The 20,658-nt window shown below is 38.9% G+C and overlaps 1 protein-coding gene across 3 annotated transcripts in view; it reads right to left on the reverse strand.

Annotated features, from left to right (window-relative positions):
- LOC131977359 (importin-13-like) overlaps window positions 1-19,513 on the reverse strand; it is a 47,425-nt gene extending 27,912 nt beyond the window's left edge. For 2 of the 3 annotated variants that reach the window (XR_009394885.1, XM_059340614.1), the window contains exons 1-6: window positions 19,374-19,513; window positions 18,761-18,847; window positions 9,659-9,784; window positions 8,712-9,068; window positions 6,629-6,882; window positions 1,381-1,521 (exon numbers count right to left, since the gene is read on the reverse strand). Coding sequence is in view for 2 of the 3 variants with exons in the window: in XM_059340614.1 (XP_059196597.1) it covers window positions 1,381-1,521; window positions 6,629-6,882; window positions 8,712-9,068; window positions 9,659-9,784; window positions 18,761-18,847; window positions 19,374-19,394 (986 nt within the window). In the remaining variant the exon portion in view is untranslated. The remainder of the gene's footprint in view (window positions 1-1,380; window positions 1,522-6,628; window positions 6,883-8,711; window positions 9,069-9,658; window positions 9,785-18,760; window positions 18,848-19,373) is intronic. The other variant, XM_059340615.1, reaches the window with a different exon arrangement.
- Between the last annotated feature and the right edge of the window lie 1,145 nt (window positions 19,514-20,658).

Here is a 20,658-nt window from a genome sequence, read left to right on the forward strand (position 1 = left end):
TGAATCATGTAAGGAAGTAATATTGGTGAAACTAAATACTAGGGTTGTTAACGATAAACTGATGCGACCGGATATTTGGTTTAACAAGTGAGAGATACGGTTGCCTTGGTAACAGCCTCCTCCATCGATACGAATCAGCCATGAACTCCTAGATTAATCAGTTGTAGAGTCGTGGATCGAGTATCGTCAGACTTGGAATCATTTGGCAGCTTCATACACTCACAGTTTGCGCCAGCGTCTCTAAAACAACGCAAGAGCTGAAGCTGGCCACGAAACGGTTCTTGCGTAACTCCACGGTCTCTCCAAACTCTCTTATTTTGCATCCCTGCTTCCCTCACTTGGCCCTTTACTTGCGTTTTAGTTCAGACCACCGGGGACGCATGAAGAGACGCAGGGAAGCGAAGCAAGGAGAGAGGAGACGTTTTACGAGACGTGAGACGTCCTTTCTTCCCTCCGAATCGTCACGTGCAGTGACGTCCGTTTCTAATGACGCCGACAGATCACAGCTGGATCAGCTTTCAGTCACTTTAACAGCTGCAGACATGCACTAATAATAATAATAAGTGTTTTCTCTGTTTAACAAACAGCTGCACATGAATATCAAGCTTCATTGTGTATTTATACTGTGAACTGTGTCCAGCTCAGGGATACAGGAATGCCTTTATATTATTATTTTTTTTTTTTTATTATAATTTACGTCTGTATATAGACTATCCTGGTGATAAATTCATTATTTAATATCCTAGAACATGACTGTGTTCGCTGAACACAGTCATGCTGAACCGGCCAATGTTTCATCAGGTTATATCGTATATCGTTATACAATTAAGGGAAAATGTAAAATGAAAATGTAAATGATGTCACTCAGATCAAACCTACACTCAGGAATGATCAGCCTCACGTGGGACTGAATGGAAATGACAAACGATGGATAAGTGTTTCTTGCTGACAGACAAACTCTGTTTTTTTTTTTTTTTACTTTAATAGTATCAATAATAAATCTGAATGGTGTAAATAACAGATCATGAAAGGAAAAAAAAGCTTCTTGAACGATTTTTCTTTACATTATTAGAAATGTAGAAAGATGTTTGTGGTCTTTCTGTTGTTCAGACCCACAATAAAACAGATTTTTAACTCCATGGCGAATCAGAAGATGAATAAAACATAAAACTTGTGAGTGACACACTATAAAATATCTACAACAAGCATTAACTGTAGAATCAAATCAAATCGTATCGTTCTAACACTGTAATAAAAGTATATCGTTTTTTAATCGAATCGTAACCTGTGTATCTAGATGTGAATCGAATCGTTTATCACAGAGAGATGTGCATAAAATCTTTACAGTGTTACAAGTCTTTCTAAATAATACACACACACCTTGAGTGGTTTTCTCCCAGTGTAACAGCGATACGGCAGATGCCATGGCAGGTCTCCATGTCTCCATTCTGAACAGCCTCTCTGAGCTGCTCCTGGAGGGCCAGCACTTGAGGCACCAGCTTCAGCAGAGTGTTCACATATCTGCAACCCATGGACACACAGACATAAAAACATAAGAACTGACAGCCAGGAGTCTAGTTCTTTTGAAGAAAAACGAGTTACAAACATTCCACGGTGCTGAACAAGTGAGAGGAACATAGCATGCACAGTCAGGGAGCCTATAAAACTGACTCACACCGCTCACAGCTAGGTTGATGTATTTATTGCTCCTTCTCAAGACAAGTGTTTATTTCAAATCAAATTTCGGTCCAAGTCAGTCCAACCTCTGATCCAGCACACCCACCCTAAAAAAACCCACACATCTACCAGGGAACCAAAAAAATCTATTCAAAGCTCCAGCTCAGAGCTGCGCTGCTGTCAGTTATTATTCTGTCTTCTTCCTGCTGTCTCAGCCATCTATAATTCCCACACTCTGACTAAAACACACACATGTGCTGACACACGCACAAACCTACATAGACACATTTGCACACACACTTACACACACACTACACAGTACAGGCCCAGATCTGCTCATGTGACAACATCAGACAACATCAGACAACATCCTCCTGTCATCCTTAATGACAGCGAGTGAAGGGGTGACATTTGGAGATGAAGGCCGTGTGTGGATGTGCGCCTGAATGTCACGGAGGAGATTACGTGCATGTGTGAATGCTATAAATGTAAACCATATTACGTGCGTGTCAGTCCCAGGGGTGTTTTGTGGTGTGCAGGCCGTGCTTCATCTTTCATGAGGACGTCAATAAAGACACGGGTTCATGCTAATGAATATTCATCAATGACACAGCAAGGTTGTGTGACTTTTAAAAAGAAACAGAAAGTAAACAAATCGACCGGAAAACCTTGTTATTGTTCAAGACCTTTTTTTTTGTTGCAAAGCATAGCAATGAAACTATAATCTTTTTTGCACAAATTTGATCCTGCTTCCAAACTTTTGGCCTGTAGCGTATATAAAAGGGGTTTGGTCTCATAACTTTGACCCTTTCTCACTGTATTCCACTTAATGATAGTTTATTTGAACTTTTTTTTTCACATTAAAAATGTCTTGTTCAGCGTTTGGTTGGACTAATAGACACTCCAAGGAGTCGTTGTTTCTTATTTTTAGGTGAGTAACGTACATTTTTTTTTTTTTTTTTTGCTAGCCAAAATGAACATCCCAGTTAATGCTAACATGAATTAGCATCGGCTTCTCTCAGTCAGGTTGAGGTGTAGTGAGGCTGTAGTCAGTGATCAGATCCCTCTCGCTCCTCCACAGTCCTCAACAGTAGACCAGCTACTCCCTTTTGTACAAAGTAAAATTACTGTTTTAGAAGTCTTTTGCAGACAACACTTAGAGACCTAAAGCGTCAAGATATGACAACCTGGGAATGGGACTCCAGGATTGCATACTGCGTCTTTAACAAAATGTGTCAATTACTCTGTCCTTTGAATAATCAATTAATTGACTGTTTCAGCAATAGTGTAAACCCTTATACAACAAAACAGTTGCCGGAAAAATGACGTTGATACACATCCTCTCTTCTGCAGGTTAAATGCATTTGATACGGTCAGGTCCTAAAAAGCATTTATTATTCTAATTTCCCTCAGGACCCCTTTATAAGCTGCGAAGCCGGAGCTATGAAGCCATGTCCTCTACTCAGCAGCAGCCCACAGTGATTCAGCCTTCTCTGGAGAGAGCTCCACCCTGCAGAGATGTTGTGTGTGTGAATTTGGCCTCCATCTAATAACCCCGTACCTGTGTGTGTGTGTGTGTGTATTGGCCTAAATCTTCTGTGTTCGGGTGTAACTCTGAGAGAGCAGCGCATGGGCCGACTGCAATTTAGTGTGTGTGTTCATGTGAGTGGCAGACTGCACTCATGCACTCAGAAGATCATTCATTTTTAACAAGGTGCTTTGCAAATGCAGGTCATGCACTCTTAGCTTCAGAAAAAAGGGCTTGGTGTGTATGTGATACAATTAAAAAGGGCAGAGTGGATTTGTATGCGTTTCCCTCATAAGCGAAGATATTGTGGAGATTCCTCTGAGGCTGTCTGCTGCAGTCTGCTCTCCTCTAACTCATAGTTTCTTGTCCTCTCCTCTTTTGCTCCATGCCCTGCTGTTATACACTTTTTGCCTCCTGACTCCTCCTTTATTCTCTCCCTCCAACCACACCACCACCTCCCCCCCGCCTCTGATCCCCTCTGCAATTACTGCAACACTCGGAGACAGGGGAAATGGGTTGCCTGGCAACAGGATGCAGCTGGACCAATAGCATCCCCCCAAATGAGTTGACTGTAATGTGTTTAAACAGAGGGAGAGAACGAGAGACAGGGAGGAGGGCTTAGTGCTGATAGTGAGAGGAGAGAAAGGGGAAAGAGAGAGCACAAAGGAGCAGAGGCAGAAAAGATAAAATAGATAAAATAAACAGAGACAAATGGAAAAATTAAAGGTGGGGTATGACTTCCTAGAGAGGATTGAGGAAAACTTGCGCCAGGTTGTTTTTAAGATTTCACACACACACACAGACACACACACAAAATAAAAATCCATACATTGCATAATCCTCTGACAAAAATGCCAAATGGTCTCAAGAGATGCAGCTAATGAAGGAGTCTAGACTTTTGGGAGGAACTGACTAACGCGCAGGGATGTGATAAGCATTAAATGACACAAAACAAGAGAGTGAGAAATCGACTGGAATTTAACAGTAAAGATGTTGTTTGGCTATTTATCTTATTCATATAATTTTCTCAATTATCACATATAGAATTGTCTGACAATGTAATACATTGTTTATATCATTTATGACTATGTTAAACATTATTTAATCAAGTTTGATGTTTGGGAAAGTAGCTCTCTGGGTACATTTGCAGAGTGTTGTAAAAATCCACAATCCACATTAAAAAGTTCTATTTTTATTCCAGCTCAAAAGATTACTACATCAGCCGCCATATCAGTCATCAATTCACGTTCCCCTCTATAATCAGTGTCTGCATTTGTCTCAAAAATACTAATACTAATGCTAATGAGGGAGTCTAGACTCTTGGGAGGACCTGACGAACATGCAGGGATGTGATCAGCATTTAAATGAAACGAGAAAGAGAAGAAAGAGATAAATAAAATTGTATTTTGAAAACAACTACAGAACGAAAGAAAATCAGAGTCGAGGATCGTTCTCTCTTCTCCCCTACTATATATATATATATATATATATATATATACACACACTGTATGAGCCCAGCAACACTAGCTGCTCGCTCTACCTGTAACTCCACTCCCATTAATCGTCTTCCCACCATCTGCTCTGTGTGTGTGTGTGTGTGTGTGTGTGTGTGTGTGTGTGTGTGTGTGTGTGTGTGTGTGTGTGTGTGTGTGTGTGTGTGTGTGTGTGTGTGTGTGTGTGTGTGTGTGTAACTTGTCAGCAACAACTTCACAGAGCCGACCCTCTTGTCTGAGAAACAATATGGAGGATGGAAGCCTTTTATACTTGCAGCTTTCACACCTTCCCCTAGCACCCTTCCTTCTTGTTGCATCGTCCCGTCTCCCAACGCCCTCTCTCTCTCTCTCTCAAGGGGAGGGGTAATGGGTGCCTGCCATGTCTGAATCAACCAGGGCATGATGACATCTCTCCCCAGCGCTGTAACCATAGCAACGCCAGCCAACCGAGAAATGCCGCTCTCCTCCCCCTGGCTGTCAACTTGCCCTGTATCAATCCCTCCCTGCTTCCCTCCCTGATGCCCTTCCAGTGCCCACCCTGTTGTCTGTTTCCTGCCCTTGGCTAATTAATCTTTTTTTAACCCCCCTTTCTACCTCTGGTATGCTCCTGTGTCATTTCTCCAGTCTAAAACCTTGACAAGCTTTCATGCCATACAGTATCATCATTATTTTTTCTGCTTTTGTTGGGTAGTGATTGCACAGTGTCATATGTTTCCATATATCATAGGATAATTTGCATTCATGCATTTATGTAAGCAGTAAGGCTGTGTGATATTATTGATGTAAACAAATATATCGATATATTCTTAAATGTGATATGGAATTAGACCGTATCACCTATATCGATATAGTTAAATTTTTTTGTCTTTTATATATAAATGCTGCCCTTACTAGGGTTTGTCATATTTAGTAATTTTGTAATGTTTGTTATTATTTTCTTATATAAATATATTTATTTCAAAAAAAGATTGGTCTTTTTTATTTCATAGGCTATTTTTATTTAAGATCTTTTTTTTTTTTAAATGTGCACATTATGTAGCTTTGATTATTTAAAAAAAAAAAAAAAAAAGGTACTCCTGTTGTTATACAGTATTATGTTCACTTAAATAAACAGTTTCAATAAAACTACTTGTGACATGTCAGATTTGACTTTGACTGAAAATTTGCTCTCACTTTGCAATAAAAATATCGGGATATATATCGTATATCGATATTCAGCCTAAATATATCGAGATATGACTTTTGGTCCATATCGCCCAGCCCTAGTAAGCAGTGTTGTAAATTTTGTAAAGACAGGGCTCATTTTAACTACTTAATATACTGTTGTGAGTTTTAATTAAAAGAAAATGTCTAATCACTTTAAACTGATCATGTTTTTTATGTGAAATCTCAACCTGAAAAGTAACTAAAACTGTCAGCTGAATGTAAAAAAAAGTACAATATTTGCCTCACAATGTAGTAGGGTTGTCAAAAGTATCAATACTCAAAAAAGTATAGATACTAAAACATTGTATCCGGATACGATACTCATACACTAAGTATCGATACCACTACCTCAGACCTGAAGCTTGTTATCATAGTTGCAGTTTCTTTTTGCACGACTGTTTTTTATTATAAATATTTAACCTGTGGTTCTGTTAATTTTTACATGTAGCATTTTTCTTGTTAATAAAAATATTTCTGTTAAATTTTGGGGTCTTTGTTTTTATCCTTGTGGTATCAAAAATGGTATTGAGTATCGAATATTTTCCTGAGTATCGGTATCGAGTTGAACATTTTAGTATCGTGACAACCCTACAATGTAGTGGAGTAGAAGTATAAAGTTACATAATATGGAAATACTCAAGTAAAATACACATACCTCAAAACTTAACATAAGTACAGTAAATGTACTTAGATACATTCCACCACTGCACACATCTGTACACACCTTTGGGAGTCGGGCTGTGAGATGGCGTTGACTATTGCCTCCACCGCCGTGTCGAAGAGCTCTGGGTCAGGGAGGGCACTGAAGCAGTCATGCACCAGGCCTTCACTCTCGTTAAGAGGCACATCCAGCAGCACCCAGGATGACAGGCAGCGGAGCACGCGAGCTTTCACCGCCCCGGGGCTGTCCGTCCTTCGCAGCAGTTGCTGCAGTAAGGGACACACTGACCCCCACTCCCGGCCGAGGGCTCCCCGAACCTAGAGGGGGATGGTAATAAGGGTTAGACTGCCACAGCATTGCTCATATATGATACTGTATGTGTATCCGCGTGTTAAATAGGTTGAGATTTTGAGCTTGATCTGTCTCTGTTTGTTTTCAGGATTGTTTTTTTTGGTTTTTTGGTTATTTGTAAAACAGAGAATATGATTGTTCAGTATGATAATTGAAAAATCACAAATAAAGTGTTTAAAAAAAAAAAAAAATAGGTTGATTTTAATTTTTTTCTATACTGGTGCCATTATTTTATTTATTTATTTATTTATTTTTTATAATTTTTATTAACGAATAAGCAAAAAAAAGAACAGTGGATAACTTTTTAGGAGCCACAATATGAAAACAAAACACTAAAACACAATTCTAGACATCAAAGACTTTACAAATTAGACATAATGTACACACAAATAACATACAAAGAATAATATAAAGGACAACCACAACAACAAAAATGAAAACAATGATACACCAGTACAAAGCCACAGGGTGAAAACAGACAAACAACCAAACGAACAAACAAAAAAAAATGCCATTATTTTTATTTTTTTTATTGTAAAATTAATGTTTTTGTCAGTTGAGTCTGGTAGATAAAAAATAATCTTGATAGAGAGTATACTTAGACTTAATTTAACATAGACGGCTGCATTGTTAAGATGAAAATCAAAACAAAGACAAGCTATTGAAATAATCTGTTAACAATTTAACTAATGTAATGTAGAAACACTATGATTTTAAATTCAGGACATTGATTTCAGGGTAGATTAGATTGTGTTTCAGCAGCAAAAAAAATTAGGCAAGATCCCTGCATTGCGCTAAGCCCTTGTCAAAAGGACACATGATCGGCTGCCCAGGCTTCAAGAGATACTTACTACCGGGCCAAAACTTTTCTGGGGGTAACACTTAAAGGTAATTAGGTAATATGCGATTATGAATAAGTACCTCGTACAACCTCTCTTCAATAAATCTAAAATATCCCTTTTTTTTAGTAATTTACTTTAGTAGTTTTCAATCCTCTGTGATAGAGACACATTTCAGTAAATCAAAGCATTCTCAGGTTTGATACCTACTAATGTTTCTACAAATGAATCCAAAGAAAACATGAGTAACATTCACTCAAACTCAACACAATTATAACTATGGGCCAGTTCAAAACTATGATAATCAATAACTCTGCCTTTCACTGTAACTGTTTTTAATGTTTGTGCATGTGTTTTCTCTGTACTCTGTTTTGTGTTTTCTCTACTCTGTTTTGTGTTTTCTCTACTCTGTTTTGTGTTTTCTCTATGCTCTGTTTTGTGTTTTCTCTGTACTCTGTTTTGTGTTTTCTCTGTACTCTGTTTTGTGTTTTCTCGATACTCTGTTTTGTGTTTTCTCTGTACTCTGTTTTGTGTTTTCTCTGTACTCTGTTTTCTCTGTACTCTGTTTTGTGTTTTCTCTATACTCTGTTTTGTGTTTTCTCTGTACTCTGTTTTGTGTTTTCTCTGTACTCTGTTTTGTGTTTTCTCTGTACTCTGTTTTGTGTTTTCTCTGTACTCTGTTTTGTGTTTTCTCTGTACTCTGTTTTGTGTTTTCTCTGTACTCTGTTTTGTGTTTTCTCTGTACTCTGTTTTGTGTTTTCTCTATACTCTGTTTTGTGTTTTCTCTATACTCTGTTTTGTGTTTTCTCTATGCTCTGTTTGTGTTTTCTCTGTACTCTCGACTTCATTGTAAATGAGGGGTTGCACTCAATGAATCCTCGAGAAATAAATAAAGGATAAATGAAAAATAAATGAAATGAAATCTGACAGGTGGTGGTCACCATCTGCAGACATACCTGTCCCTTTCTGTACTGCGGCAGACGGCTGGTCTGGAACTCCTCAGGCAGGACGGTGAGCAGCTCCAGCAGTGCCAGGCAGCGTGCCCGCCCATCCACCCCTCCCCCCTCCTCCTGAAACACCCGCACCATCTCTGCCACTGCGCCGGGCCAGGCCTCGGGCATTGTGTTGAGTGCCAGAGAGGCCAGGGCCACACATAGCCGGGTGAGCACCATCTTGGAGCCGGAGGAGAAGCAGGCAATCTGGGAGAACAGCTGGGTCTTCAGAGACTCATACTGGTCTGTGGGGATGTCTGACCAGTATCGAGAGATCTTAGTGTGAAGCGCGCTAGCACCAAAGTACTGGATCTCTGGCACCTGTGAGACACGATGAAATGGATGCAAATGACATAAAATGCTTTTTCGGTGTGTGTGTGTGTGTGTGTGTGTGTGTGTGTGTGTGTGTGTGTGTGTGTGTGTGTGTGTGTGTGTGTGTGTGTGTGTGTGTGTGTGTGTGTGTGTGTGTGTGTGTGTGCGTGTGTGTGTGCTTGTGTGCGTGTGTGTGCGTGTGTGTGTTAGGGTTGTCAAAAGTAACGATACTCAAAAAAGTATCGACACTTAAACGTTGTATCCGGATACAATTCTCATTTTCAAAAGTATTGAGTATCTGAAGCTTGTTATCATAGTTGCAGTTTCTTTTTGCACAACTGTTTTTTATTATAAATATTTAACCTGTGGTTCTGTTAATTTTTACATGTTGCATTTTTCTTGTTAATAAAAATATTTCTGTTAAATTTTGGGGTCTTTGTTTTTATCCTTGTGGTATCGAAAATCGTATCGAGTATTGAATATTTTCCTGAGTTTCGGTATCGAGTTGAAAATTTTAGTATCGTGACAACCCTAGTGTGTGTGTGTGTGTGTGTGTGTGTGTGTGTGTGTGTGTGTGTGTGTACATGTGTACAGTATACCTTATCTGGGCTCAGTAGGGCCCAGCAGAACTGCCAGGCTTGAGGCGAGACCTGAGCCTGCATTAGCCATTTTTGGGCCAGATTCTTGTTTTCTATGTTTGGATCATAGTACAACTGGTGGAGGGCCTAGAAATAAAGAAGACAAGAAAAACAAGACAGTCAAAGTCAAAGAATCCATATAATCTGTGGATGTTTTAACCACTGGGGGTTGAACAACTTTGTTCAAACAAAGTCCATTTTAGAAATGTACTACACTCCAAACATTCACAATAGTGGGTGTCAGAGAAAACAGACCAACGGAGAGAAGGGAAATGCAGTCCTTTGAGGTCTTGTTTGATGGAAAGCATTGGTTACCTTGAGAAAAGAGCATCTTTTCTCTCTGGAAAACAGGAAAGCATACTCATACTGTAGTAGACAGTTTACCTCGAAAAGCTGAACAACGGAGGAAGCAATGACCTGAAAACAGAACTCTCTGAATTATAGCTCCGAGTAATTCAAGTACTTGAGTGCAGGGAGAACAAGAAGGAGCAAGCCAAAGAGAAAGCAGATAAAGGATGAGTATGAGAGAGGGAAATAAAAGAAGGTGAAAAGGCAGCATTAATTAAACAGACACCTCTAATCCTGGCAGAGCCAGAAGAGGGGTTTAGGCACTATTCTGCAAAAATGCCAGTTTTTTTCCTTCTCTCTCTCTCTCTCTCAATTCCTTACACACAAATACACACACACATGTACATGCTCACTGAACTAAAACTGCTGGCAGCCAGCACTAAGTGTCTGACAAGCAACACAGGGAAAAAAATCTATTCAGCGAGCTTCTGATCCTTGTCTTTACCCCTAAAGCCTGCTCTCATAAATTCCTCCACCAGCAGACATCCTCTCCTCTTTCTTCCCTCTCCGTCAGTTCGCTTCCTTCCAGCCTAAACTGTCCATCTAGTTTGATTCCATCCCTCATCTCTCTCTCTCTCTATTCATCTCAGTCTTCTTCTAAAATCTACATTTCTCCCTCATCAGAGAAGTTTATGATGTCTCACTAGAGGGGATAAATAATACTGTGAAGGAACCACAATGGGTCACAGAGTGTGTGTGTGATGATGCAATTGCAGCTGTGGAGAGGAACATCGATACAGCATCAATGCCGACTGGAAGCAGAGTCTCAGGTGGCGTTTCTCCCCGTCTGCCATCATACAATGCAATTATCCATCTCCACTTACTGTCCCATACTCTGAACTAGGGGTGTGCCATATCGTATCGTTCACAATAATATCGGTATATTTTTTTATGGTTAAAAAAAATGCATATCATGATATTGGCAACGTTCCTACTTCTTGATGTAGTGGTTAAAGTTGTTTTAATCACAAAAAGCTGCTTACTCCCTGTCGCTATACACATGCAGCTTTCAAAATAAGAGCACGGTGTGTTAAGAGAATCCACCACAGAATTTACAAGAAGACTGTCAAAATAAGATGCCTTAAATAAAACATACAAGAACCTTTATTCTCCTTTACAAAATGTCATTAAAATATGCCCCCGGAACTCCTAAATGGTTATTTTTATTATTTGCTCATACTCAAGAGTCAAGAGTAAATTTTTTTTGTATTTGGCAACTGTTGAGATTTGCACTTCAAACTACATTTTAGATTTTTAATTATTTATACAGACTAAAAAAAAAATCATGTTTTCTATATCTTTTTAAGTATTTCCTAATATCGTCAAGAATATCGTTATCGCAAAAATAGCCTGAAATATCGTGATATTCTTTTAGGGCCATATTGCCCAGTCCTACTCTGAACACGACTGGCTTGGTGTTCATGAGCTGATTGTACGTAGATAGTTAGGTGTATGTTATGTGTGTGAGCTATAGGTGCAGCAGATACAGTATGCATGTGGCTTTTTACTCAACTGGCGGGTCTATAGACCAATTATTTGTATACAAACACTGACAATGCGTGCACATGCTGGAGCAAAAAAAGACTACGTTCTCATGGGACCATTTCGTTATTTTACCATTAAATGACGCGCAGTCCCTAAATGTTTTTAAATCTCACTTAAAAACCCACCTCTTTTCTCTTGCCTTCTATTAAAGTTTTTTTGTTTTGTTTTTTTTTCCTCTGGCAAGTTCTAGGGAATAGTGTCCCCTAGTTATCCCACAGTGCTTTTAAAATGATCCCATCTTCTTTTAATTTATTTTAAATTCAATTTTGTTTTGTTTGTTTCTTTTTTTACCTTTGTCAATTCTGTATTTTATTGCACTTTTTGCACTTTTATGTGAAGCACTTTGGTGCGGCTCAGCTGTCTATAAATGTGCTATATAAATCAATTTGACTTTGACTCAATTTTGTAACAACTTGTCACTCAGTTAAAAAGAGTAAGTGTAAAAAAGATTTGTAAATGTATAAGATAATAATGTCCTCTATGTGTATAAAAATTAAGACTATTATTAGTACCTTTTGGATTTTGACAGTGCACCACACAACACAACATGTTCAAATCAGATTACAACTCTTCCTGTGATTAAAGTTTTTTGTGAGTTAAGCCTATATACTTCCCACATGCGGGCACAATCGTGTGTGATGCTAGAGTGATGTCTTCTGATAATTATTTTCTGGATTCAACGAATAATCACTTAATCTATAAAATGTCAGAAAATTGTGCTATTAAGCTAATAGCGTATTGTTAGCAAGCTAAAAGGAAAGCTGCTTGTGTGTGTCCTCACTGTTTATTTTAATTTCATCTTGTTTTATTTTTGAAATCTGGCTCAGCTGCTGGCTGAGACAAAGCAGCCCCTCCTCCGTTTACCAGCTGTACCTGCAGACAGTGAATCCAGATGCTACACACAGAAGCTATTTGACGATCTGACAACCAGGGGGGTTACATCAGCAGAGGGAGGACAGGATGAATGTCAATGTCTGATACGGACTGATAGCTGTGTTCTAGGGGTGTGCCATATCGTATCGTTCACGATAATATCGGTATTTTTTATTTACGGTTAAAAAAAATGCATATCATGATATTGGCAAAGTTCCTACTTCTTGATGTAGTGGCGTAAGGCTAACAATTTAAGTTGTTTTAATCACAAAAACCTACTTACTCCCTGTCGCTAAACACATGCAGCTTTCAAAATAAGAGCATGGTGTGTTATCAGAATCCACCACAGAACTTACAAGAAGACTGTCAAAATAAAATGCCTTAAATAAAACATACAAGAACCTTTATTCTCCTTTACAAAATTCATTAAAATATGCCCCCAGAACCCCTAAATGGTTATTTTTATTATTTGTTCATACTCAAGAGTCAAGAGTAATTTTTTTTTATTTGGCAACTGTTGAGATTTGTACTTCAAACTACATGTTAGATTTTTAATTATTTTACAGACAAAAAAAATCATATTTTCTACATCTTTTTAAGTATTTCCTAATATCGTCAAGAACATCGTCATCGCAAAAATAGCCTGAAATATCGTGATATTCTTTTAGGGCCATATCGCCCAGCCCTAGTGTGTTCTTCATTCTTTCTAAACTTCATTCAGTAGTGTGAATTTAAGAATATGACTTATTTTAGATTTGTTTCCAGTGAAATATTATTGAGTGGAGTGGCTCTGCTGTTGAAACTTTAATGTTGTTGCTCTAAAAATATATATTTTGTTATATTTAAATTCTAATCTGCAGATCAAATCTACAACTGTAGCATTGATTAAAGAACAGGCCAAGCAGAATATGAATAAAATAAGGATAAAATCCTGCCAATGCTAACAAATCCTTGTACTGGAAGCCTTGTTTATCCAATGATTACTTCATTCAAGACATCATGCTTACTTTATCAGGGAGCCTATTTGTTTCACTTTTTAAAGCATTATTCCTTTTAAAATAAAAAAAAGTACATTGTTTTTACTGTAAGTTTATTTCCAAAGCATTACCAGGAATAGTTAGGATTTCGTGCTGGTGCTCCTAGTGAAAAATCTTAGGCTGGAGGTTTGAAACCCCCAAATATTCTGTTTAATGGGATATAAAACAGAGGAAAGCAGGAAATCTCTGTATTGTAGAGGCTTAGAACTGAATTTTCTGCCATTTTTGCATTAAAATGTTTGATTAATCGATATTAAAACAATAGATTACATACATCTAGTTGCAGCTCTCATGAAAATAGCTTTGTTTTTTTTATTACATTTGAACATATTATTATAGACTGCATGACAGAACTGATGAAATATAAATGTGTTATTGTGCTGCCATCTGGCAAGGTCTTTCCATGGATCATTACCATGCCTTCATTCTAAAAAGCATTAGGATGTTTTTTGTTAGTCAGCTCGATCGCACACTCGGCTTTCTGTAAACGAAGCTGTGATATCGGAGTTCAAAGCAGCAGCGGATCATTACCGCAGACCACTGTGTGATAGCAGACATCACCTTATCCAATCCCAAATAGCGCCGTCTTTGTCTGAGTGTCTGTTCCTCTTGGTTTATTATCAAAGCACAAGACACAAAACAGCCTGCTCATTTTGCTGCTTTAATCCTCCCACAAAGAACCACCGCCTGCCCGTGTCCTCCTAAAATTGTGCCAGATATGCAGCAGTTAACTCCGCTAACTAACGGTAATCGCCCCTCATTAATTGTTTCTTAAAACAAGCAAAAAAACATGCACACACCAAGACGCAGTAACGTTTCTTTGCAGCTGAATCAACTGAGGCAACTAATTGTATCTACAGATGGTGGCGACCTGCCTGAACCACCTGGCTCCACCTGAGGATGGTGCGTTCTTGGCAGACACTGTCAAAGGTCATTAGCCTCCTCTACAGTCCCTTTCCAACAGGACAATAAGAAGAGGAATGCAAATGAAAACATGGCTCAGTTAGACACATCCACCATCTGTTCACATATAACCACAGATTCACCATTACTGGTAAACACGTATGTACTCGCTACTGAGCCCAGGAGAATAATTATAGTGTAGGTACTGTGTTAACAAATACCACAATACCTACACTATACAAAATATATGAAGAAAATAGAAAGGAAATAAATGAGGCAGGAGTGATTAACTATAAGGAGTATTTGCCAAGTGAAATTTTCATTAGCAAGGCGGGAGATATAGATAAAGAGTAGCAGGTGGCAGTATGACGTCTTTGTAAACATTATAGAAATGTCTAACCCTTCGCCACATGCGACATAAGAGCACAAGCCTACAAACACAAATCAAATCAAAATGACTTTATTTATCCCCAAGGGGAGATTCTGATAGTCTGGTAACTCTGGAAGAATGAGGAAGCCTGATGGCTGTAGGAGCGAAGAATTTTGAACACATTTTGTTTTTCACACACTGTGTTTACACACAGCAGGTAATGGCATCTCGCTGCCAAAAGTTCAGCGTGTTTTCGAGCCATCTGTCCACTAGAGTGTCGCACTCAAAGTCATCGTAGTGATGGGAGGGCAGCGCTGTTGCTGTGCTGCAGAAGGCATCATCACACCACTGACCCATCATGCCACTGCGCTATAACTGTGAAAACCAAAGACATGCAGAGGAATGATGATTAATGAGGGAACAAAGAAGAATAGTTTGTGCGAGAGTGTGCGCGGGTGGTTGTTGACAGCACACGGCCAAGATAGAAAATTAAGAATACCATGTTGCCAATAGTGATTAAATCTCAGCACAGGAACAGCTAACAAACCCTTGCACCTAGCATCCCAACATGCAAAACCTCAGTTACATGAACAAATTCCACCGGAGGACTGATCACCTACAGTCACTGAATCAATGAATATGTGATAATGTGTCATTGCCTGCAAAAGAGAACAAAAATTCATGCACTACGGCGCATGTATCATGTAAAGCTCGACAGATATATCGGTTGACTGATATTATCTGCCAATATTGGCCTATCAAAGGCATATCAGTATTAATGTATATGCTGTCTAATATGTGCCGATACGCAGTTATTATTTATAGAATTGGTTGACAATGTACATTGTTTTGTACGATGTATAACAATGTTAAATATTATTTAATAAAGTTTTATGTTTGAGAAAGTATCTCTCTGGATACAGAGTGGTAAAAAAAAAATCTGTGCACAATTGACATAACAATTGTCTGTTTCATTCCAGGTCAATAAAATTACTATACAGATTAATTTTCCACTCTAAAATCCGTATCTGCCTCAAAAATCCCATATCGGTAGGGCTCTTGCATCATATAACCTACAACATGTGCTGTATCTTGAGCTCATATATTTCTGTCAATAACTGGATGGTAAGAGTCATAGCGACCTCTCTCCCCTCTGAAATATCGTCTCCGGCCACCACAAATCTACTCAATACACCACACATTATTTCTCAGTGTCAAATTCCACTGTGATGTTCTGTCACACGTTAGCTTGAAGGCTGGATCGTCTCCTCTGCTTTTAAATGCCATAAAATTATGAAATAAGAAGAAGACAGAACTTGGTGTCATATACATGTTATCCAAACTTGAACACAGTTTTTACAAGCAGAGCCTCAGAGCTGAATGGACCTCAACAGCCTCCTATGGAAAGCCTCCTGTGTGGGAAGAGAGGTGACCAGGCGATTACACAGAAGTGTCCTTGAGCAAGATGCTGACCAACACTGACCCAGCACTGCGCCGTGTTCCTCTCTGGTTGCATAGTAGTTGTTTGTCTTGGGGGAGACATGCAAAACAACTCAATCCCACACTATTTCACGGCAACATATAGAGCCGAGAATTTCCTCTTAAATCCACTTGCTTGCAGTAGTAGAGATTCTAGACAAGGCTAATTGTATTCAAGCGGAAATGTAAAGTATATACGTACCCATTCATCCTACAAACAGAGATACTCACAATGTGGCACTTTGTTTTACAGACCCAAGATTGAACAAAGACCTTTCTATTGGACACATACAAATACTGGGCCAGGAACCATCATCTCCACCACCATGTATACAACAAGCACACACTCTCCACCATCCCACTGAACAACATTGACAATTCTGCGCTGCTCTTTTTTTGATTTCACTCTTTTAGCAACTTGCCTTGGTCTCATCGTCTTTTGGGAAGCTGTTTCCACTTTGTATTGATGAACATTACGATGCGTCTGCTGGTGGTGTGTATATTTATAGTTACCTGCTGTTGTGACTGTTTGGCAGCAAGGGTAATAAAAATTCCAGGTTTCAAAATGCATTAAGCCATTGGTGCGACACAGCTATTAATATGATGTTTTCAGGTGCCCACACAGGTACTATAGAGACCTATCGTCTTCCTCTTATTCCAGTGAATGAACGGCATGATGCTGATTTCATGACTAATTAAGCACACATATTTCAAGGCAAATTACCTAGAATAATCAAAATGTGAAAGAAAAGAAAATCATCAAACCCAAATAGTCTAAATAGACTTTCTAAATATAGCTGAGTCTTAGAAGAATAATATGTCATCAGTTTTTAAATGAAAGTGTTTTGATTTTACAAAATTGTGCAAAGCCTTCAAGGGAAATTATACTTCAGATGCTGTTTGTCATGTTTTATCAGTTAATGAGATTACTGATGCCGCTGTACCACTGGAGAAGACTGAGTGCTTTAACAGGATCTGAAAATGCACCTTTAACTATACAAACCCCCACACGCACAAAAGAAATCAGAATAAAATATCTTGACATCTTGTCATGATATTTAAGTGGCTGCTTCTTACTGATCCCCAGTGTCCCCAGGAAGCAGATCAGAGTACAAACATAGTGCATAAACATACTGCAATGACATCACAGATGACGTTCCTGAACACTTTTGAATAGAAAAATGGTTTCCTGAAAAATCACAACGACATCTAGCCACAGGAAGAATTTTTTGTTTCAGATAATGAAATGAGCCAGATTGCCGAATGTATACCTGAGATTATTCTTTTTAATGAATATCATGCACTATTTGTGCTCACTTGGGGTAGTCTGGCAGGCAACGTTATACTGTTTCACTGCTGTTACACGAGTCACTTCAATCCAGGAAAACTCAATAAAAAAATAGCTTGATTAAATGAGAAATTGCATGCAAATCATAAGGCTGGACATCAATTATCTTCAGAAAAGGTTACCCTAACATCACAAAAAAATATTTATGATCCTCATGAATTATACATTCACTTTGGTTGGCATACAATACATACTAGTATTTTCTCTAGCTTGGGAAAATGACAGGGAATGTTTAGTATCTTTTTCATGTATTTGTCACCCCTAGATTATGTGAGCACCACTCTCTTCACCTGCAGACCTGAACAAATGAATAAGGATACTATCCACGGGGAGAAAGGACCTTGCTCATTGTTTGTCATTCTTTTTCCTCCTTTATTATTACACCAGAAGCCCCAGTATCAGACAAGGCCATTTCTCCCTAAGGAATGTGCCTCTCTCCCTCAAACCTGCCTCTATAATCATTTCTGTCGCATCGCCAACCTCCTCTCACCCCCTCCTCTTTCTTTACTGGCACTGTCACAGACATCGACCCTGTCCCACCCCTCCCTCCCCTTCCCTCAGCCCCCAATCCATTTCATCACATCGACTCTGCTCTTCCACAGGAGCACCTTTCTCACTCCGCCTCTCCATCCTCCCCATTGTCTCCCCCACCCATCCCCTTGTGTCCGAGACAGTGGCCACCCAGCAGAGAGATTCATCACAGCAACCTGGCAGCCACAGTCAACATTACCAAGCTTGTGCGCGCGCGTGCACGTGCACACACACACACACACGCACGCACACCCAATCCAAGAGAGAAAAACAAGACCCACTCAAGCATTTTACAATAACAGAGACGGCAAAGAATTGGCGGGCTTACAATCTGTTATTTTAATGATAACATGATCATTATTTCCAAACATTAGCTATTCAGTCAAGAATAAATCAAAAGGTATATAAGCTAAATTGATCTATGTAAAATAACAGCATCTCTTCAATCAAAATCAGTGCTAAACAAATTTTTATTATTATTATTATGTTGTGGCAAACGCATGGCAGATAAAGCCCCTCATGCCGTCTGTTTCTTTTGAAACAAGTCTACGTCTTTAGTCCAGAAACCTTCGCTTCTGTATCAGCTGAAAGGTGTCTGACTGAAGGAATGAGTGGTCCCCGAAACTCACCTTTTCTACGTTTTCCACCGTGAAGTCCAGGGCGTCCGGTGTTGCTACTATCCTCCCCGGCGTCTCCATATCCCCGCTGACACGGAGCTGTCAAATGATCAGAGGAGCAACACATTTAGGATCTGACAGCCACAGTTAAACTCCCCTTTACAGACAGTGATATTACCAAAATAAAGATAGATAGATAGATAGATAGATAGATAGATAGATAGATGGATAGATGGATAGATAGATAGGACTTCATTGTCCACCGTGGAGGAAATGTGTCTTTGGCTTCTCCAATATATAAAATACAAACATGACACACATAAAAACATACAATCACACACATAAAAACATTTAATCTCTGAATAAACATAAATACACATAAGTAATAAATACCCCCCCAGTAGCAGCTAGAATGAGTAAGTAAGCCCGACGACATCATACATTTAAGACACAAGGATGACACGAGAAGCTAACCGGCAAGCTAACGTTAGCTAGCTGACGCTAACATACACTATGGGAAAATGCTATAGCAACGGCTAGCGCCACTATGCTAACGCCAAACCAGCTAACGTAACTTGACGCCACACTATTACAAAATACAGCCAAGCGAAAGAGATATACTAACATTTTCAGAGTGTGACAGCATTATCAAAACAACGCCGTCTCCGTGTTTTGCTCCTTATCTGTCTAGAGGACGGATATTTTCACACCTTTCTGTCCTGCGACGGTATGAGACGATGCTGGCAGCTCCCTGCCGCTCTTCTGCCTCTGCTCCGTCACCCAGAGCTACATGCTACATTCAGGCGCAGTGGGAAATGTCGTTATCACAGCGTAACCGCTCAAGGACCACCAATAACACGGCGAACAAAAACAGCGATTTCTCAAGTGACCAACATATCAAAGGTGAAGAGAATAAACGCAACCTAAAAAAAGAAATAACAGAGTGTACTGTTGTGTATTATTTAAAGTTATCTTTCTGTCATTTACACAAACAGCGTATGTTTCGGTTTTGTTTTGTCCTTTTTATGGCAAAAAGCTCTTCGACATTGTCAAATATTAACAACATTTGAATGCGGCACCCCCCCCCCTTATATCCAGTTAAATGTCACCCACATAATATGAAGATATGAAGATGCTATGTTTGATGGGGCCAGATGGTAATGTGTGCTAATGAAGCCTTTACACCGTGTCTCCCAGCTTATGATAATAATAATAATAATAATAATAATAATAAAAAAACAAGATATCTTCTTTATGATTGGACATGTACAATGAAATGCCGAAGGTGCTCTCTTAAAAACAACTGTATAACAATACTATAAAGTACTAGTAAGAAAAATACCATAAAAGACAGAATATATGTGTATATTTATGTCAAACCCTCGGTGAAAATCAAACACCTGACCAAATGTGTTAATTATTAATCAGTATTACAATCTAAAAGCCTTTATTGTCATTGTAAAACAGTATACAAGATTTTTGAGACACAAAGACTGGTGCAAGAAGTACAAGAAAATATATAAAAGGCAATAACCCACTAAAGTGCAAAATGTGCAAAAACTGGGATGATGTATGTGTAATATACATGCAGATGCATATACATGTAGAAACACACAGGATTGTATTTAGCATGTGCCAGAATGTGCTTCAGTGACGCTGCAATTTAAACAGACCTAATCTAATTACCTGTTGCTGGCTGACATGTTAACATGAAGCAGAAAGTTCAATGAATGCCCACACATGCACATGATGTGATATATCCTATATATAGACAGCAAATGTGAAATTAATAGCTCAAATAGGTGGTGGGAAAAGATGTTAGTTCAATGTATTTGAGTGAGATGACACTTATAGAGAGTTTATTGTCTATAAATTACATCTCACGTGAACTGCATCCTCAAGAGAAGTAT

The sequence above is a fragment of the Centropristis striata genome, chromosome 9 (assembly GCF_030273125.1).
Source record: "Centropristis striata isolate RG_2023a ecotype Rhode Island chromosome 9, C.striata_1.0, whole genome shotgun sequence".
NCBI lineage: Eukaryota > Metazoa > Chordata > Actinopteri > Perciformes > Serranidae > Centropristis > Centropristis striata.